The following is a 22,919-nucleotide window of genomic DNA, read 5'->3' on the forward strand; positions in this document are numbered from 1 at the left end:
AGCAATGGTGTAAAAATGGACATTTATTACAACTAAACCAATGTGACAGACAGAGGTCAAACAGTTTATCACAATCACAAGAAAGCTTAATTCAGCCAAGCACATACAAGTGACAGTGTAAACTTTAAAAACATGTTTAATACATATAAAATTGCTTCTGGTTTGAAGTAAAATTACCTTAATTTAAGTCAATCTCACACACAGGGTCATTCCACTGCGATTTCACCCTCATCTATTCCTGCCCACTGTGCACTGGGGAGATGCCCTGGGACAAAAAAAGTCTCATGCAATGTGGAATCTCTAAGTGTAAATCCTAGAACGGGCGTAAGTAGACAACTTCTAATGCCCCAAGTTCACAGGCACCACCCCGGTACTGCCACAGGAGTAGCACACACAGCCCTGCCCTGGCTGGCCTTTCTGTTGCCACAAGCATTTATGCTGGGATCTGGATCAGGGGCCTTGAAAGTGGCAACACTGCACTTTTCCTGCTGGGTGCCACTTCACTGTGATCCCATCGAGCCCACAGCCCAGCTCTCCAGCTGGCCACGGAAGTGCTGCTGCCATCAGCACTGCCAGAGCCAAGCTTTGTGAAAATGTGGCACTATGCAGTGAACGAGCCACAGCTCCTAGAGTGAGATTCCTGGGGAGGGAGGGGATGATCCCACCTCCACGGGGAGCATGAAGACACACAGCAGAACTTAGCAGCTCCCAAGTGCAGCCCTACCTCCTCAAAACCACACGTCAGTGGAATTTCCTCAATCAAAGCAGGTTTAGTTTATAATTACTGAAAGTCTGCTCAAAGTGTCAAAATATTACTGGATATCAGTTTACATTTGCAATGAATATACTATACAAATCTAATACCTAAGAGCTCTCACTGCAAATTAGTTGGTTCAACTGTACATCACGCAGGAGTTTCCTAAGGGATGTGCCATGTTTAAGGTGTAAATCAAGAAAAGCAGTTAAATGACATTGACACTTAGTGTGGCCTTTTCTTTTTCCTACAGGTACCTATACACCCATTGAAGCTTAACTATAAAACACTAAAAATACAAGTAATTGGTAAACTTGGAAAGAAAATAATAAAAAGTCCCTTTTGTAAAACTCCATCTTCCCCATCTTTGAAAGTATTCGATTTTCATCATGCAAATCCCTCTATTCAGTCAGAAAGCTGACCTCCTTTCCTGTGTTCATGGTCAGAGAAAGCTAATATCAGACCTAAAACCAGTTTCCTTATTTGAGTTTTTTTCCTTCTTTCCTCCATGCATTCCCTTTTGAGTATAGTAACTTGTACAGTTTTGCTAAAGGTAGCTACACTAAAATACACCCTCACGTCTAGTGAGCGAATCACTTTGCAGTTTTCTTGCAAAAAGCAGTTATCACCTTAACAGTGTTTACCAGTTTGATATGTAGATCCTGGCAGGATTCTTTGGTATAATGACAAATTCAGTAGTTAACAGATATTTCCATTCTTTATGCAACAACTGAAATAAGCAGAATTATCATAAGTGGTGACTAAAATGTAGATGAACAAATTCTTTGGTTGCATAAACACAATTTCCACACCATGACATTTCATATTTGGAGTTGTCTGTGTAGTTTCTTTTCATTTAGATATGCTATGCTATGTCATAATAATACATTTATTTCCTGAAGTCAAGTTTCCTTATAAAAAACAGTAAACTTATCGAAGTCAAATGCAATTTTCCTATAAATGCAGTGAAGGGAGACACTGAGTCAATTTAAATCTAATTCCCTTTCATTATAAATTTAGAACTTCGGTTTCTTGTTCCCTTTTTAAAAAGAAGTATTTTTTCTTGTAGGCCTGAAAGAAGCAGCTTAGCAAAACAGTAATACTGACAAACAGCATCTTACACCATTAGCTAAACATTACAATGATGGCAGTGAACATTTACAGTATGAAACACTGAGATGGCATCAGCTGAAGATTTATGTCAATCCGATTTCTTCAAGTACACTACGAGGGGTCTCTGCTTCCTACGGAGGGAAAATTTGAGACAGTAGTAAATGAACCCTGTGTTTCTATTGAGGAGCACTGAACATGGGTTAGTATGGAAGATGCTGAATTAAAACAGAAAAGCTGAAAGACACGAAAACATACAAGGACTGCTATTTGCAAACATGGTATTAGCTGCACTTTTCACAGAGCTGTTAATTAGATTGTCATGGTTCACAGGAATAGCTGGTAGATTTTATTGCCCTTAAGCGCAATAAAAATAAAACAATTCAGATGTATCAGCAGGGAACAAATCACAACCAAGTAAAAGAGAAAGGAATTGGGGAGGGATGGGGAAGCATCTTGCAATGGAGTCAGTGATTTTTGTAGTGAATTGTTTCACAGGTCTCAAAAATCTGTTAGGGAACAATGAATAAATGTATGAATGAAACTACTGATGCAACTAAGATACAGTATCCCTTAAGCTCTTTATAAAGAGTCTGGGTTTTTTACAGTGATCCCATGCTTAATTCATAAAACCAGGTCAAGGTACCTTGGTATGCCTGGTGTCAAATAAATTCAGCCCTTTTAGAAGCAGAGGAATTTCTAAGACAGGAATTTTATTATTCCACACCAGGCATAATGTTTTAGGTTAATTCTAATATTAAAAAGCTTTTTTTAGATTCAGAGTAAGTTGTTTAATACCAAATTCCAAAGGGTTATCATCAGTTTTATATTCATTATTTCCATAGTATCTCAACAGAAATTGTTGACACTAGGAACATTAGGCTGACCTTTTCCATAATTATTAACAATGTCATAGTAAATACAAGGGGATACTGTGTCCGTATGGAAACAAACAGTTTCAAGAACAAGAGTATGAATAACTTACTTTAGCATCCTAAAACAAGACATGTCATGCAGCAGAAAAAAAGGCAGATAACAGTTAAGGCAGCCAACAAATTATTTTTCAACTCTTTGTAAATATTTATTAGAAAAAAGTTGTCAGTAAAATACATAATGAAACACTTCAAATCTTGCAAATAACATCCAAACATTGTCTCTCTCTCAACCTTGACTATGTAGCACAAAATGATCAAGTTTAGTATCCTTATTCATGTATAAGGTGATTCAGCAGAGAAGGAACAAGCTCTGATACTTTAAAGGCAACTTCATTTAACAGTCAGTCAGAGCTTGGAACAGGCCTCCTCTGAACACTTTTAGATGGCTTCCAAAATCCAGCAGCAAGTAAGAAATTGCAAGAAAAAGGCAAGTTAAATCTGGAAACAAGATACTTGGTGTATTAAAGATGTAGTGATGGCTTGGTTTTTTTTCCCCTCACTGATGCAATACTTAAATATTCTTAGAACTGCAGTGACCTTGATAAAGCCAGACAGGATAGCAGGATTAAAGATTTACATGTGTATTTTAACACAAATCCCCCAAAAGGAGACACTGACTGAAGAAATGGCTATGTAGCATTTTTAATATAACTTGTTCTATTATATTCCCAGATTACTTTGTTGCATTCGTTTTAGAAGACACACATCTCCTCTATCCACCAACCTAAGGGTTTTACTCAAGAAATCCTACATTGCTAACTAACTATGGCAACAGAACTTAGGGTATTCTAACAGAACATACCTTCTCAAGCATTTTAGGGTCTTGAAAATATTTGTAATAGATCCACTTTTCAGTTTTAAATTGATTAGACAGCAGTGGACACTTGAGTTACTGAGGGGTGAAACGGTATTTACAAAATTGCCTCAAAACAAACTTCTCAATAGCTATGAAGAAATACAGAGCATTGCTGCTGCTGTCTTTAGAGCAGTTTAGTATTGTTGTCTCCACTGCCAATTCAAAGTCATAGGTGATTTTCAGCAGGTATATACTTAAATGACTAAATTTCTTCAAGTAAATCAAGGTCATTGGCTAACAACTGAAAGCAACCTATTTCAAGGACATTGGCTACTTGTCCGCAGATATCTCACCCATAAAATACAGTAATATTTTAATTTTTTTAATACTACAGCAGTAACCTTGAAGCAGTCATGCCTTCTTATAGGCTCATCAACAATATAATCCCAAGGAACACCTAAAGGGTAATGTGTTTTGCTAGAGGAATAATTTCATCAATTATGACTTTTAAGAAACAAACAGAATGAATTATATTATGTTTTGTTCACATTATTTGTTTTAGTAAGTGTCAAACATCTCATCCAATTCTTATGGAAAATGTTCTGCAGTATTATACACTACCTGCAGCTCAAAATCACCCAAGGCAAACAATGCAAATTTGAAATATCAGAACACAGATGAGGAAAAAAGTCATTCACATGAGACAAAAGTGCATGCAATACTTTATTTCAAACATGCCAGAAAAGCCAATTCATTACCTAGTCATTTAGAAGCAAGCAGCTGTATACAGATAACAAGAAAAACAGCATCTCATTACAGCTCAATGCACAGCATTTTAAGCCAACAGGCATGAAATAATGCAGGCTAAAGCAGCATTAACCAGACATCCAAACACATTGTTAATGGCTTACAGAAAAAAAGGCAAACTTGGAAATGGAAAACCACTCCTATGATCTTGTTTTCTAAGATTCCAGAATGCTGCAAATCCAATTCAAATCTTTTGTCTAATACCCTAAATCTCCCATTTTTATGTCAGTTTAACATTTGGAAGGTAGTGCATTACCACATATAGAACTACTGTTTGTGGTTAATATCAGTAACCACTTCCTTGTTAATTACACTAAAACAATTTTCAAAACCAGCATTGGTTTTAGGTTACAAACAGAGGATGCAATACATGCCCTCTCACTCTGCCCACTTTTCAACTGAATGCACTTACGTGCAGTGGCAGTTCTCGGATACACAAGGCAGCCTGCACTTAAATCTGGAAATGCCAATTTAAAAAGATATATTTCAAGTATACTGTTAATGGACTTAGATCTTTCCAACCCTAACCATTAATGGTTGGACTCAGTGATCTTAGAGGTCTTTTCCAACTTTGATGATTCTATGATTCTATTATTCATTTGTAAAGCAATGATCTTACTCTCACCTTCAGTGGCAGCAACCGTTCAACTACTCACAAGAGTGTTTTGAACATTTAAATACAAATGTTCTAGCTCCAAATTTATCTAAGTCATTCTCTTTGACCTAATCAATTCTGCCTTTCTCCTCTTTGTAAAGTCAGTCACACTATTGTGCCAGTCTTCAGAAAAGAGTATTGGTATTTGCATCTTTGTGATAACGGTCTGTGTAGAACTGTGTATAACACCATGTAATACTTGTGTGTATACACATTTCACATGATACTACTCCTTCACTGGTTTCTCTGTTAAGTATGAACCTCACGAACAGGTTTTAAGTGTATGTTTAAATACCACCACAACCTATTTGAAAGATAAACACAGGTTGAGTAATGTTACAGTAAGGTGTTACAGTATATAGATGTTTAGCTCAGAAAATGCTACAGAACTTTTAAGCATAAGACTTCAAGCTTACACACAATAAAAAAGTTAAACCATATGCCAACAAGCACAAGTTTTGTTGAAATGAGACATGAAGAGACAACACTGTAAAACAGAGGGGGAAGAGGAAAGTACAACAATAGAGAATGGTTGTGGCATTCTATTAGATTCAAGATGACTGGATTCAGCAAGCTGATGATAATGTTCTGTCATGAGTAAGTCACAGGTCTATCTCCTCTGAAACTCTGCATGCATGATGAATGAAGCCATTTAGTACACTGGCACATTAAAGTATTCATGTCGTGGCTACAAAAGAAACGTACATATTCTTATACATAATAAAACGGTGAACAGATATGCAAGAAAACAAAAGTATTATCTCATTATTGTATCTCTGACATTAAAAGGACATTTGATACAGAAATACAATATTGCATTTTTGGCTACTCTGAATTTCCTGGGGGGAGAACCATCATTTTACCCCCCTCTAATTTGCATGCTGGGTCCAACAACACACAGAACAATTTCACATCATAGTTACTGTATAACATAAGCTCAGAGTTTCTTCTCAGCCAAAAAATGTTTGAAGCAGAAAGACTGCTCAAGAGATGGCTCACTCTCTCTATTATTTGTACAATTCTTGTCTCTATGGAGACATCAGCTGTTGGCCTCTGTCAGAGACAGGCACTGGGCTAAGTGACATCTGACATCACCCACCACAGCTGCTCCAATAAACACACCTTTAGAGGCACCAGGCCTCTCAAACATGGCTGTGAGCAGCACCACGCCAGGGCAGTACAGCTGTGGCACTACTGGTGACAAAAATTACATTTTATAGAAACAGTGTCTGTTTTAAAAACAGGAGGTGTCTGATACACCTCTCACAGCAGGCAAAGTTTTCTTTGCTTTTGAATTATGCTGCTGAATTCAATACACTCTTGTATGATTAGCATACAATGTTAGTACACAATTTGGTGAAAGATGAGCTAGAAATAAGCAACACTCAGTTTTCTGTATTAAAAATCAGTGCCCTGAAGACAGATGAGGACATTTTTAATGCAGTAATAGCAATTTAGGAGTATCAGCCCCACATATGCCTATTACACATCTTCTGAGAAGAAAACAAAACACACAAAACTCAACTCTCTCATATTAGTTACCATCTTTCATGTGCCCATTATAATCTTCAATCTATTTCAGTATTCCACTCCTCAGAATTACAGAAGTCTTACAACAGAACTGAGAAAGATCCCATGACTTCTAAACCTGTCTCCTCTGTTTATTCACATGTCAGTTTATTCACATGTTCAAGCTTGTGTATTTTTAAATTCTAATCTCAAATTACAAAAAAGAGCACAACAAAAATATCCTAGGAGTTTTACAGTATTTATACTGCTTTTCAGTATCAGTAATCCAAAGATTATCCCACAGTAGTTAGAATTATTCTGACCAAACTAACTACAAATCCAGTAGTTCAAAAAATAACAGCACCTATATAACTCATATAACTCAGTGACAGTTGCAAATAAGTTCTAGTCTGCTGTGATTTTCGGCAGAATTCAAAAGAATCTGGTATATAATACAGAATTACAAACGTGAATTTTAACTCTTAAAACCTCTCATACTGCACAAGTCAGAATTGTCAGCCCACATTAAAAACAAAATGCTGAGGCATATTCCTAACTGGAAAAGGAATTGCATGACAGTAGTGTACTCCCCAAGGAGTAGAAGTTTTGACTAAAACCAAGAAAGTACTAACTTTAGAACTCCTGGAGCCTCCACAGACAACAGACTCCCAGAGAGATTCTTACAGAAAACTTTGCTTTACAGAAAACACTGCTTTACTTACATTGCTGGCATGATATAGATCCATGAAGACAACTGAAAAACAGGCATATTGTAACACTCTAAAATGCCCAATTTTTACCTGGAAATATATGTACACATGTGATTCCCCTCCTCCTTGTAAATAACACTTATGTCTTCCAGTGTTTCGCCCTTGGAAACCTGGAGCCATCAGTGTCTTCACTGAAATGCCTATCAAATCTCAGAACATATTTAATTTTACATTAGTTCTCTGGACAGAAAGGAGAGCAGTTCATTTTCTAGCAGTCTTATGAGGCTGATTATAATCCGCTGCTGTTGTGTTCAAAGATTATCCCAGGCTGCACACATTCTTTAGCACACTCTTTGGCCCAGAAACAGTGATCATGTCCCCTTTGACATAACTGGTATCAACTAATAAGGACATGGAAGTGTTCATTTCATGTTTATCTACTTGTTACCTTTTCAGTACTTTCCAAAATTCTACTCTCCCACACAGTCCTGGGGTATTCCCCCCACCCTGTTTGTATTTTCAGTGGTTTATAACTTGAGGAATTCACTGTCTTTGCCATGAAAAACATGGTACAGAAAATTATATGATTGACTCAAGTCACTATGAAATTAGTGCCTCATCTTGACAGAAACTTCTTATCTACTGATAAAGCAAGATAGATTGTCAGAAAACAACAGGACAAAAGTAGTTATTTGGCTCCTGGCAGCTTTTTAGTTTACAGGACATGTAAACACCACCCGCAACTAGACTAGATAAACAAACTTTGTAGAGGTGAAGCTAAAGGATTAAAGTAACAGAGACATGAAGGATAACACAGCAATAATGAAAAGGAAAACACTGCAGTTTCAGGAAGACCTCTGTACCCCACCAAGGACGTTTTGGACCATTCCACACAGAGGGCCTGGCACTATGGGCAGCCTGACAAACAACTGAAAGGAAAATTAAGTTTAGACAAATTGTTTGCTATCAGAGAACTAGTTTCAAGTTTCAACTGACTTTTTCCCTTTTTTTGGTGTTCCCTGCTACACTGTCTCCGGAGCGGTTAGCCTGCTGGTCTGAAGACCAGAACAGACAAAGTGGGTAAGGGACAAATGTCAAATTCCACAACCAGTACCTATGCTACCTTGCCTTCCTTTGGTGGGACTGTGCAGACCTCAGGGATATGCTTCACAGGCTCAGATGTCTAAGATAACAATCTAGATCTAATGAGTTTATAAATTAGTTGAAGAGGCAATGGTGTCCTTACAGCACAATACACAATGGCAAACTAACATGAAATATTACCTCTGAAAAATCATTACTTATTTAAAAATGTGAATGTAAACTGTTTATCTGACTTTAACGCATAGGTCTTAAATCCCAGTTCTGCCAAAGCAGTAACAGCTCTACAATACAGGCTGCACATTGCAATTCCTCAATGTTTTAAAGTTACTAGAATTCATCTTTTTCAAACTGACATCTGTGTTTACAACTCATTTTAAAAAGCTAATAATACTCTCTGAAATTGCCAGCCTGAGTCATTAGAGATTTTTAAATTAGAAAAATGGTAGAGTTGATTTGAGTAAACAGAACTATTCAGTCAGTCCAACTCAACTGGTATTTTCTCAGCCAACTTTGTCATGACCCAATCTAATTAAAAATCATAACCAAAATCAAATTAGAAGGGGCTTCATTTAATCCAGTCCTCCAAACAGCATACTTATAACTTTCCTGAGAAATATTCAATCTGTTAAAAGCATGCAGTGATGCCTTTTTACTGTGCCCCAGGCAATCTACTTAAATGCTATATTATCATCACTACTGCAAAATTTGCCTAACATCTATTTTGAAATTATTTTCTTGCTGCAATTTAAGGTATTTTAAGTCTGTAGTGGACAAGAAAACACTTATTTCCTCAGGCAAGAGAGAGATAAATTATTTATGCCTACACCAAACTGTCTTAATTTTATAGTGTTTTGCAGTGCTGCCATTTTACTGACAACATCTCATGGCAGTGAGACTTCATGAATACTTGGTATAACTTCTTTTTCAGGAAATATTTAGGTTATTGTTCTAACTTATTTCCCATTAAACCCAGGACAAAGCCTATGAAGGCAAGCCATGTTAAACTGCAGGAAAAAATTGTAACTGCTACCTTTCGATAAAGACCTGCCTTCCCCCCTCACCCAAGCATTTAAAAAAACCCTAGCAAGAACAAGAAGATGCAGGACCATGGAGCATACGGAAGTTTTCAAAGAATTCTACAGGAACAGGCTCTGGGAAAGTGGGGGGATGAGGGCTTCTATTTAGAAACATGAAGTTCTTACAGCAGGAAAAGATTAACATTTAACAAGCCCTTCTTTAGCAATGCTTCAGAAGCACTTACTTTTACACTCTACTTCTGAATCTTTTTTAGGAAATATTTCTAATGAAAGGCTGCTTTAGGAAATTGATGCTGTTTACTTGCCCTTTCAAGAATTTCAAAACAGTGGAGTATCTGTTTCCCAATCTGTGGTTAGCCAGCTATTTAATAACTCCAATTAGATAGAAGGGTTTGGGTTGGAAGGGATCTTTTAGATCTAGTTCCAAACCTCTTGCCATGGGCAGGGACACCTTCCACTATACCAGGTTGTTTAGTACCTCATCCAGCCTGACCTTGAATACGTCCAGGGATGGAACATTGGGAAAATTCTATTTTACTTTTAAAGGAGAACAAAGTTTTTTCTCAGAGAACCTAGAAACACCCATAAGGTTTTGAATATCTTCAAAGACAAGTATTAACTATGGTGCTCTTCAAAAACAAAAAACAATCCTATATCAATAACAAGTCCAAAATAAGATCTTGTCTGCAGCTTCCTATACAGACAAAAAAAATAAAAACATCTTCAAAACTGGTGTAAATTTGTCAATACAATTCTCAACTAGAGTCTTAAACAGCAACAGTTATCATGCAAGTGTTATTCAGCAGAACATCCTAGCATATGCACACCCTTTGGCTCTAAAACATCACCTCAACACACCAGAGCAGATACGACATAAGATCAGCAGTGGCCTTCCTGCCTCCCTGCCAAAAGCAGAAGTAAAAATATCAGTGGAAACTTCATGTACTGTAACTGGATAATAGTGGGTTGGTTCTTCCTGTTTCTGAGCTGCTATTCTGATCTGCTGGATCAGGGGTGATAATCGCTCTGGGAGGCTGTGCTCCGTACGTGCCAATCAGCTGCTACGCAGTGAGCTATGAAGAATCAACAGCCTAACCCTTCAGGACAAGGATGGTTCCCAGAATCCACCAGAGGTTCCTCTCTGCCACCATAAAAACACAAATGCTTTAAGCACATACTGTGGCTGAATACTTTGTATTGTGAAATTAGAGCCACAATCATTAAAGATCACAGAGTTCTCTAGCAGATAATCCCACAGTGTCTGTATGTTTGGCAAACTGCCAAACCACGCACAGAAGGATTCAGTAATGTTTGCTTCCAGCACTGCAGATACTGGTTTGCACTACTTAGTCTCTGTTACTTAAGAAAGCATTTCTTAAACTGCAGGGCTGTACCTTTGAAGGGATGACCACATATACTGCTGCAACAAGCCACGTCACATCCAATATCATTCGGCTTCCATGGCAATGGCATTTAAGCATTTCCCTTCCTTCCTGGTCCTGCAGCACTTTGCCTTCTTATAATTGTTTGGACAGATGTTTGCAGCACGAGTTGTAAACATGGAAAAGAAAAGCTGCTGACTGTATGTTTTTAGACATGAGCAATTTAAATTGGATCAGTTTAAATGGATCTGAAATCCAGTTCTAGAATGGTCATATAAATAGTTCTTCCAGCACAAAGGAAAGAGGGAAAGGAGAACCGAAAACTCCTTAAGTCAACACTGCTGCTAAAGCTCCTTGCTACACTCCTATGACTCAGGCCAAAAGCAGGGGTGCAGCATCAGACAGGTAAATTAGAATTTACCTATGCTGGCTGACTTGGGGGTTCACAGCAGACATTGAGTCAGGACAAGAGATGTGTGGAACAGTGGCTTTTTAAAACACTTAGATACTGGAATTTTTAAAAATAAGATGTAATTTAAGTTACACTACTAGCTTTAGCAAAAGTCCTGGACTGCAAAAGCAGCTGCCTTTTACTTCCCTTTTCAATGCCACTGCTTTCTTCCTCCCGGCACTTCCCTCATGCTGCCCTACATGTGTTCAATTTTAGCAAACAAACTGGGAGCCACATAACCACAAGCAAGTGGATCAATACAACACAAAGGTGGCAGTAGGAACAGATCTGGTCTTCTCAACAAGAGTTACTGCCAGCATGGTTTTGGGTGATGAGGAAACTGCACCCTGACTTCACTACCTGTGAGTTGTTCTCAATAAAACCCAAAGTTCTACACAGCAGAACTTAAATGTTCAATATAAAGATTTCACCTAGTCTAGATGTGTACCACATAGGTTTTTCAATTTTATACAAGGCTTACCTTAAACTTTCCCAAATTCTGTATGCAGCTGACTACTTCTGAATACGTGGATTATTACAACTGCCACACAGCACATGTAGAACTTGACACCCTCATTTACAAGCAAATTTCTCTGAAACAGCCCTCAAAAACTCCACATTCTAGTCATTCATAAACACTGCTTGTTTATGCCTCAGAGAGTAACAAGGATTAAGTAATTTGAAGATGTATAACCTATCAGTTAAATACCAGGTTAATCCAAGCACCAAAGCTATGAGTCAAACTCCTCCCCTTGTCCGAAGACAACCTCTTTTACCTCAAGAGATCTTTCTTTAAGACAGATGATCTTCATTCCTCTATACAAGCTGCAGTTCCTTATGGCAGGCAAACTATCCCCCATCTCTTGTTATGTGTAACATTTATCTGTCCTCTTCACTAACCCCAGCAGACACCATTTCTCCATATTCTGAGGAGTCATAACAACCTTGTAAATTAGCTCTGAACAGAGCAACTACTCCTTCACTCCTTCCAGAGAACAGTACAGGCCAAGAAGTAACATCTCATGGGCATCAGATAATGCCACTGTGTTTAGCTTAGTGGGGACAAAAGCACAATTCTTCAACACTGAGCCCATATAAAGAATTCATCTGGGACACAGTCTAGGCAAATAAACTGGAGTCACACAGAATTCTCTAAGCCTGAGCTTGTATGTGCTAGAATTGGTCTTTGTAGCCATCTAAGACAACAACAATAGAAAGATTAAGACTCATAAGTAAAAGCTCTGTTCTTAGCACAGGCTCCAAACAACACAGATAACTTTTTAAGTTTTTAATCACAAGAAAAGTTTTACAGTTGCAGTATTAATACTAACCTCACCATGAGAATCACATTGTTTGTACATGAATTTATCGTGAAGAGGAGAGAAAAAGGAATAAACATGGGGGGAAATGTGGAAAGTATCCAGCTTGAGCATTTAGTTTTTTCCTAGTTGTTTTAGGATATCTGCAAGCTCATATAAGAAATTCTGTTTTCAACAAATGACTTGTTGGCTGCTCTAGTTCTACAGGTCCAATCAAAAGCAGATTATTGGCTACTCCCCACTTCCAAACACAGATCAATGGCTGTATCACATACTAGGAAACTCTTAAATGGTAAAAACACCCATATACCAACAGTGAATTTGATTTTGAACATGTAACATATATTTTTGTGTACTATAATTATTTTCTTTTAACTAGAAACTAAATGCTGACATTTATAAAGCGGTGTATGAAATTAGATCTATTACCGCAGTTCCGCATTACAAAAGCTATTTTGTTTACTCAACTACTTGTTTATCATTATATCAAATAAGCAGCAGACTAATTAAGTTTTCACCAGCAAATCATTTTCATGTGTTTTGAACTTGCCTTATGCAAAATAAAATCTTACCTTTATTAGTAGGACTGCCACAATGTATTCCACTTACGCTTTGGATAAAAATATGTTGCAATGCACTATGTATGCAAATAAGCTTTGTTCTGTCATGCAGCATCCGGCACTTGATATACAGTCAATTGCAGCAGCACCCAGTCTTTTTAGGGCCCATTTTCTTTGCATAGCAGATGTAAACAGCTCATTTTCCAATAAATACATGTTTACATGGGCTGATTGTAAGTAAACAAAGCCAAACATCTGTTTAGGTATTAGTTTTGGTATCCATTTCTCTAACTTGCATTATCCCACTTAATTATTAACACCAAAGAAAGCCAGTAGAAGTCAGACACTTCAAGTTGATGCGGTTAGTACATGAAAGGAAAATAAAAGGAAACACTCAAAGCACTCTTCAAAGACCATCATGCAAGTGTTGCAGAAAGTTAAGCCCATCACCCATTTTCTGTTTACCCTTGCAAGGACTTAATTACACGTGCAGCAGTTTTTGCATAGCACCCATTTAATCCATGCCACCAAAATGGTAAACTTGGTAGTTACCAATCATTTAGATGGGGGTCAAAAAGGCTAATGCCTTAGAATGCTCTTAATCATAAGATATCCTCAGACAAACCTCCCCAGTCTTCATTCTGGCTCTACAAACACAAAATCAAGCAGCAATGAAAATATAATACCAACTACTAAATAAAAAAAAAGAAAACAAACAAACAAACAAAACCCCAACATCCACCAATCATGTACAGCTTATTTCCATTTACAATAAGACTTAGAAATATTCTAAACTATATACAAAAATTCAGTTATTACACTCAAATCTGTTTCACTTATTGTTATTCTTTAAGTTAATACAATTTTAAGTCTTCCTAAAGGTCCACTGCTAAGAAAGCAAACAGAAATGCATCAGTAGAAAACATCTGTTCAAAGACTCCAAGGAGATGCATTAAAAAACCTCTTAAGTTTATTTTTCATTTCTCAACCAGATAAAGGATACCAGTACCTTAAAAGAATAAGTTGTAGAGAGTTGTTTAGAAAGCTTCACTTGTGCTTGAAAGAATATTAATTCAAAGACTTTTTTGTAAAGGGAACTTAAGATCAGTTGTTCACTATTATAACAGATTGAGAGCATAATAGAATAGGATGCTACAAAATTTACATATATTTAATTCAGTGATTAACTGTCACACAGTATTATTACTAACATTGATATTAAATAATACTTGTTCCATGAAGAAAAATAAGTATCATTCAACATATCTACCTACTGTCCTTGAAGTAATTTAAACAATTTAATTCAAGAGCTACAAAATCATGTTTATTAAGTCACATTGCTGAGCAGTCACCTTCATGTAGTAATGCTTAGAGCAAAAAGCTGGACATTTTCATTTTCTTCAATCCATCTGTTAATCAAACAGTTTTCTCAAAGAACTGGGAACAATAGGTCTTCTCAGACTTTTTTTGCTTTTTAATATCAAATTTTCAGTGTAAAATTTAATATATATACTTTCATTGTATCTTGATATCCATCACCAGAACTATTTCTGTTGCTAGACAACTTGGCAACAAAAAACATAGCTTCTCCCTTAAAAATAACAAATAAAAGCCCCAAAACACATCCCAGCAACGTGCCCGACATCTGTAGAACACACAGATAAGACCACAAAGAAATGAGAATCTAAAACCAAACACAACAGAATGCCTCCGAGGGGCATTCTTATTCTTTTCACCTAATATTCTCTAGCACTCTACAACCATCCTCACAGGTAGTGAAAATTCTAGGAAAGGGTAGTAGCACTGCAACATGACACATCATCTCAGACACCAGGGTAAAAATGGAATTTTCTCCTCACAATCTCAAGATCCAAACATTAGCATTGCTCTTTTCAGCATTCTGCCACATCCAATGAACTTGTTCTATTAAAATGCAGATTAATGTGCACATTTAGAAAGCACCTAATTTTGAAGATAAGATACTCCTTACTGTCAAGCAGCCTTCTGCAATTGTTCATTGAATTTGCTGTGTTTATTGACGAGAAGCACGTGACTAAACTCCTGAAAACAGCTATGGCATATGGAGCAGTGCTAAAATTTTCATCGTATCACCCTGACACAGTGCTTCTACTGCCAACAACAGAAGAATATCTCTGGAGAGGAATCTATCAGTTCAGTGTACAGATAATAAATATGACCTAAACAGAATTCTAATCTACGAAGAGTTTGGTGTGCTGTTAATATACCATCAACAGCTCTACAGGAATTGGTCATATCAATGAATGATCAAATTCCCAGGTAGGTTTGTGAATTGATCACAACAGAGAGGGTACTGAACAGTTATGAGACAGCAAGGATCTCCCTTACACTAATTTGTCTTATAATTGAAACTTTCTAATGTTTCAATTTGCAAAGCTCAATGAATGCATATTTAACACTTATATGAAAGACTCCTTCCTCAACTTGTTGAGTCTTAAGAACTTCTAGTTTTTATTTATTTTGATTTCTTTAATGTAATAAGATTAATCACATCTTACATGCATACACACAAACAAAACAGCCCAAAAAAGGGAGAACATTACGGAGACAGATTTAGTAAAATGATATTTTTAAAGGTCTGAAGAAAAGCTGCTCAGGTGAAAAGTGGACTGCTTTCTATCATATTCAATTCATAAAGATAAGGACAGATTAAGATTTGACAACATGTTTTTGGAAAGACAACTGGATTTCTAAAGCATTTAGAAATCACAGCCTGCAAATCTATGGTAAGTCCTAAACATCATGACACATCCAGAAAAGCAAGAAACTTGACAAGGAACATTAAGACACTGAACTGCATTTTTCCAAAAAGAATCAAACAACTCACATACAAACCAGAAAAATATTCAAGTTACCAGGAATAAAAAACCACAAAAAGCAGATTGAGAATGGGAAGAGGTTGAAGCATGATACAGTAACTTCCTGGATACTCAATGCTACATTTTCAAGAAGACACTTAAACCTGGAAAAATTAACTTCTCCTTCCCAAATTACTATTTTGGAAAAAGAGATACAGGTTCTACTATTCATTTTCTGGAATAATTCCTTTTTCTTTAAACATAAGAGAATGATTTGGTAAGTATTTGCAGGAAAGCCTACTTCGACACACAAGAAGGACAGTTCAAAAAGATCTATTAAAAATACAGAAATGTATCTGATATCAAGGTTTACAGAGCTATTTACTACTATTAAATCTACAGCTGGTTGTTAGAGAGGGTTGTTCCTTGGAGCTGGATGCAGCACTCCAGGTGAGGTCTCATAAGAGCAGAGCAGAGGGGCAGAACCACACTCTTGACCTGCTGCCCACACTACTTTGGATGTAGTCCAGGACACGTTTGGCGTTCTGTTCCATGAGCGCACATTGCTGGCTCATGTCCAGCCTCTCATCCACCAGCACCCTCAAGTCCTTCTCAGCTGCTCTTTATCTGTTCACTCCCAGCCAGTATCAATACTGGGGGTTGCCCCAAACCAGGTATACAGCACCTTGCACTTGGTCTTATTGAATTTCATGAGTTTCCCATGGGTCCACTTCTCAAGCTTGTCCAGGTCCCCCTGGATGGTATCCCATCTTTCAGGTGTCTACCACAACACTCAGCTTGGTGTCACCTACAAACTTATGAAGGGTGCACTCAATCCCTCTCTCTGTGTCATTAACAAAGACATTAAACAGCACTAGTCCCATTACAGACCTCTGGGGAACCCCACTTGTCACTGATATTCACTGGGACACCAAGCCATTGACCGCTACCCTCTGGCTGTAACTGTCCAACCACTTCTTTATCTGCTGAACAGTCCACCCATCAAATAATGAACTAACAACATATCCCTTTCTCGTTCATAGTGCCTCTCAAAGGTCCCTATACGTATCTTCTAAAATATTACTGTAGATCATTGTCTGTGCTTAAAATCAAGCACATACAATCTAAAGAACTGACCAACCAAGCTGACTGCCTGAAGCTGAGGCAGAAGTTATACGAGAAGAGCAGAGAGAAATCATGGCAGGCAGCTCTCCATTATAATAAAGATTCCACTATTCATTCCTGTTTCACACTGAGCAAGACACAGGTATAGCCAAGGCAAATAATGCCACTGCCAACTTAAGAAGGCAGTCTATTTCAATAATATTTAAGAGATAACATTAAGTGAAAACTGAATTAATTGCATTAATTATGGTAAGTTTCTCAGGCAACTACTATGAAACAGCTGCTCACAAAGGATGTTTCCTAAAGCAGACAAAACCCCTTATACTCCCACCTACTGAAGGCTTAAGTATCAGATTTTTTTTGTTACTGATAATACTAACATTATCGTATCTCAGGGACAACCTAATACCTACTATTACACATACCTTCAAACATAGTTTCCAACCAGCACATTTCATCTCCAAGAAAATTTTCATGGCATAAGCTGAAAACTCAATGAATTTTCATTTCCAAAGATGCTCATTCTAAAACCAAAAGCTTAAATCTACACAGCAACCCTAAGCATCTAGCACAAGTCAGCCAACATGAACACCTTAAGCACCCTTCTGGACACAGGATGAGGCAAGGGCTTGAAACAGCAAAGAAAGTAAAGTTAATTGATAGCCTATCTCTTATTCTTCATTTGGAAGGACTAGTAAATACTGCCTGAGGCCAAAATGCAAGAGCATAAGAAAAAAAACATTCACATAGCTTTTAGATTTTTATTGCCAAAATAGTGATGGAAACAAGTGTGATTTGTTGACAGAACCATTGGCCTTTTTATTATGATGCTTCTAAAAATATATATATTTTTAAGTATTCAGATGCTCTGCAATCAACTACTAAAAAAATACATAAACACCCTACAAAAGAATAGCAGTGGACAAAAACAGGGATAATTTCCAAAACACTTTTATAAAATTTACATAGGATAATCAACAAGAAGAATTTTCACTCAAAGCCAATGTTTAGGAACTTTTTCCTATTTCAAATGAAGATGAGTGATTCTGTATAGATTTACTTTAAAATATATATATGACTGCTTGTTTTAGATATTAGAATTATTAACTCCTTGATTTTAGTGCTTTAGCACAGTAAATGACTACAAACTTCCAAGCACCACACTGAATTATTCAAACCATCAAATAAAACCACAGCAACTAGACTTTTGAGAGAAATAAATCAAATCTCCTCTTTTGCATAGAAGATCTATTGTTGGTAGTTTCATGCCTTAAAAAATTTAGATATCATAAAATTATGCACAGGGTTACCTTTTAGCTGTTCCATACACCACACGTGTGTATAGACATATAAAAACATATGTAAGGCGTGCAACAACATACTGCATCTGCCAATTTTCTTCTCTCAGTATAATTGAGTTGTTCAGACAGGCAAAAACCACCCTTAAAGCAGTGAAGGTGGGAATGGTTTAAAAAGTTACTGTGTTTCAGTCACACAAACTCTACCAGTTAGCAAGTGGACCACACAGCATCAAGAACTTAATGACAAAGTGAAGTAGGTGCTCAGGCACAGAAGTACATCCCGGAAAACCACCACAGAAAATACAAGTAGCCAAGGCTATTAAGAACTAATTCACTACTCAGCAATTTGGGCCTCCACATATTTCCTTTCAACATCACACAAGTAGCCACTTAATGTATTTGTAATGATTTTCCTTTGTCTAAGTATTCTGCACAGCTCTTCATCTGTAAGGTACTTCATACTTTAATGTATGTGGCATTACTAATTAATAATGTTGTGCATTCAACACTGATTAATATATATATTTGGCAATATGAGTATTCAAGGCCAAATAAAAGTCACTTTGCCCATAATTAAAATCTGACATGGTCAAAACCAAACTCATGACAACCCTGCTAGAAATATGTTTTGCATTTAGAATCACAGCATGTTTCATTCTGGTAGTTTTGAAGTATTCTGGGAAGCAGACACTAACTGAAAGTACCAGAAAGTCTCCAGATGTGACCAGCTGTTATTTTAACAACTCTCTTCATCAAACTCAGCATGCACATAGCAGCAGTTGATACAAAACCAAACTTCTGCAGAAAGAGTCCAAATGTATTGGAAGTTCAATATAAATATGACCCCATACTTTTACAGGGTTTATAAACAAAAAACCAGACTTATGGAGTAGTTTTAGAATTGATCAACAGTCAATATAACTAAGAATAAAAAAATATAGAAGTCTGACATAGGACTACTATGGTGCTGTGATAAACTGTTACATTCCAATTAGTAAGAAATTATTTAATAAATCTTGAAAACAGGAAATCTCCCAGAGATGGGGAAGCCAGGGTAAAACTATCAGGGCAAGGGAAAAGTGGTATTTCCTTTTGAACAAAATTTTTAACTTGAAGTAATATCAATATTAAATTATATTCTCTGTAAAAAGTGAATGTTAGTTGCTTGGATAGAAAATCAGTAATGAATTCCTAGAAGTAGAATGCATTTTTGCTTTAGAAGAGTGCTACAAAAATGGTGAAAATAAAATTCAAGACCAGTAAGAATGAGAAAGAATACAGTAATTCTATAATTAACTGCATTTGCAGGAAATAGACTGGAATATACAGCTAATCTGTTATATCTGCTTTCATATAAGGAACAAAAGATTTTAAGAGAATAAACAGATTATTTTTCTCCCCTCTTTGTGAAGTGCAACAGGACTTCTGGTTAAGATAATTCTTCTAAAAGTAAAGAAGAGCTTAACAAAAATTGAATTAGAACACAAAAAGTAAGTGCATGTATTTCCTTTCTAGAAAAACAGGGTGGCAAATCTGTGTGCAATGGTTGACCTTGTCCCTGACACTAAGCAGCTGTTGACAAACAAGAACTTTAATGTGCAGCAGATCTGCCTGCACTCTGAAAGGATTACAAACACAACTACAAGGGTAAAGAATGTTTCCCCATCCTATTAATACTACGCTCAACAAAGATTAACAAGTGAAACACAGAATGCTTATAAAAGAATTAAGCAATTAACTCATAGAACAAAATAGCAAATTGAAGGTTCACATTGGGGGAAAAAATAGAGCAGCTTAGATCAATATCAAATCTGAGCAGTGAACCTCAGTACATTTAAAAAAATTAAGGTTCATCATGCCTGTTAAACCATATGTTCCACTGATTTGCACACAAGGCTGATGATTTCCCCAGTACACCAGTACTTTGTGACTTCCATTTAGATATTCAAGAACCTTAACACTGACCACAATTCAGTAAGAAAAAAACAACAAAACGAACACAAAGTAACAAGCATAGGATGGAGAAACAACACTAAGTTTTTCTATACCAATGAACTCCTTCACGTCACAAGTTCTTAAAAGAATGGTAGAGATGCAACCTTTCTTCTACAGTAGTAATAAAAAACAAAAGCATTCAAAGTGAAAAAACAATGTTCTTATACTTTATTCCAAATGTTTCTATGGCACTACTATTACTGCTTTGTCAACACAGAAGTTCTCCAGAGTAAGCAAACTATAGCAGAAAAGCAGGTCTAAGAACTAATAAGAACTATACCTGAATGAGTCTCAAAGAAGAGAGTCTACCTTCTGGATTTCAGCAATGAAACAGTAAAGAAGTGAACATGCATCAGGTATGAACAGAAAAACTAATGATTAATTAATAAAAGGAAGAAATGAAAGACACATGAACAACACTTAGTTAAACCAACATGAACTACAATTATCTAAGTATAAACATAAAATAGCCACTTGCAGTTACTAGCAGAACACAAAGTCACAGTGGGTTAAAACATACACGTGCCAAACAAAACAAAAAGAGCAGGATAACATCATCCTATTGCACAATTAGGACAACTAACTGGAAACTACATGCTAAGCATGCTAAAAAGTACCTTCTACAAGCTTAGAGAAACAGGAGCTTTTTTAGGTCACAGCCTACCATGCTGACATTTTGGCCAGAGAAGCTGAATTTGCTTACCTCCTGTAAAAGATCTGCTTGTTCGATGGCTTTAAGAACATTTTTCTTGGAAGTCTCCTGAACTTCCCCTCCTAAAAGGAACTCATCCAGAATGAAATAGGCTTTTTCAAAATTGAAGATGATATCAAGTTCACATACCTAAAATGAACATCAAGTATTATTGCAAAGCGGGAGGATACTCTCACTTGAGGTACATCCTCTCACAAAACTTAACCTGTTCACAGCTTCACCAAACTTCACCAAATCATTACCTAAGGCTATAGCCTTGTACAAAATGGGGCAATAATAAAAATCAGTCCTTGGAGGGGAAAAAAAAAAATAAAATTTTTTGCTTGAGTTAGAAACAGTTACAGCAACCTCTGAAAAACACTTCCATCATTGTTAAAAAGGGTTCAATTCACAACCATCTGTATTATGTGCCTCTTTAAGAGGCAAGAGAATATCCCTATAAAAGTTGTCTTCTTGACTGTAGTATCTAAAGGCAGGTCATGCAATCTTACAGAAAAATGTGAAGACAATAATCTCAAATTTTTTACTCATCCTGTGCATTCCCTAGTCAGAAGGACTAGGAAGGCAGAAGAACAAGCAGCAGTTTTTCTACAAGTGTCAATGTATAGTACAACAGTTTTTCTGTGTTTGCTGTTTGAGTAAGCAGATGTCTGTCTTGTCTTTCCTTACCGTTCCTGCTACTTCACAACCAACTGCCTCCTTTGGAAGCAGATGTAAGAAGTGCTCACACACTAGAGCAGTGCCAGAAGGAAAGCTGCCTAAACAGAAAGCTAAGAATAAGATTTTATCTGACCTCAAGTGAAACTACTATGAAATGAAATAAATACAGGCAATTCATCATCATCATGGCTGGGCTTCATGAACGAAGATTTGGGAAGGCTCTAACCACATTTGTTACAGATATACAGGCAATTACCACCAGATTAATAACAGCTCTTCTCCCAAATCCATAATTTAATTCCATATTTTAACAGTTATATAGGCAACCATGAGTTTGGCCAAGCAAGTCACATAAAATGTGTTTGTTAGATGCATCTTTTCAACAGCTAGTTGGTTATGTTTTTATAAAAGTCCTGTGGGTATAAAACAAAATGACAAAATATAAAGAAACTAACTCACACTGCCAAAATACTTGTCAAGAAGTTCTACATAGCGATGAATTATTTCCAGAGTTATTAGTTCATTGTCCTGATCTTCAATAGCACAGCAGAAATAGAGACTTGCATATCTGTAAAACAAAACAATCCTGATGTGAGCATAGGAGCATGAGCAAAATGAATGTGCTTGAGGAGTATCGCATTCTCAGCTGCCTTTCATACTCAAGTTTAGCATATTGTTCCTCTAAATCAACAGCAAAGCAAGTCACAGAATCACAGAATATGCAGAGTTGGAAGGGACCCACAAGGCTCATCAAGTCCAACTCCTGGCCCTGCACAGGACCATCCCCAAGAGTCACACCACATGCCTGAGAACATCATCCAAACGCTTCTTGAACTCTGTCAGGGTTGGTGCTGCGATCACTTCCTGGGAAGCCTGTTCCACTGCCCAACCATCCTCCGGGTGAAGAACCTCTTTCTAATATCCAACCTAAACCTCCTACCAAAGAGCAGCTGAAAGACCAGAAGACACACATGTACAAAAGGGATCTGCCTCCTTGAGTCCAGAATGACTTCAGTCTTCATCAGCCTTTAGGTGATGGAAATAAATTAGCCAAAGAAGTGGCTGGAAAAGGAAATGTATTTGATTTTCTGGTCTCCTGGCAGAGTTCTGAGGCATGATATTTTCTCTACTGTCTGTAACATCCAAGCACCAGTATACTA

The 22,919-nt window shown here is 36.9% G+C and overlaps 1 protein-coding gene across 4 annotated transcripts in view; it reads right to left on the reverse strand.

Annotated features, from left to right (window-relative positions):
• Positions 1–3: 3 nt before the first annotated feature.
• AP1S2 (adaptor related protein complex 1 subunit sigma 2) overlaps positions 4–22,919 on the reverse strand; it is a 31,167-nt gene continuing 8,251 nt past the window's right edge. Inside the window, exons 3-7 of one of the 4 annotated variants that reach the window (XR_010428548.1) lie at positions 22,219–22,327; positions 21,091–21,228; positions 13,682–13,776; positions 2,850–5,745; positions 4–1,998 (exon numbers count right to left, since the gene is read on the reverse strand). Coding sequence is in view for 1 of the 4 variants with exons in the window: in XM_064646677.1 (XP_064502747.1) it covers positions 1,951–1,998; positions 21,091–21,228; positions 22,219–22,327 (295 nt within the window). In the remaining 3 variants the exon portion in view is untranslated. The remainder of the gene's footprint in view (positions 1,999–2,849; positions 5,746–13,681; positions 13,777–21,090; positions 21,229–22,218; positions 22,328–22,919) is intronic. The other 3 variants (XR_010428549.1, XR_010428547.1, XM_064646677.1) reach the window with 3 other exon arrangements.

Source organism: Pseudopipra pipra, chromosome 2 (genome assembly GCF_036250125.1).
Source record: "Pseudopipra pipra isolate bDixPip1 chromosome 2, bDixPip1.hap1, whole genome shotgun sequence".
NCBI lineage: Eukaryota > Metazoa > Chordata > Aves > Passeriformes > Pipridae > Pseudopipra > Pseudopipra pipra.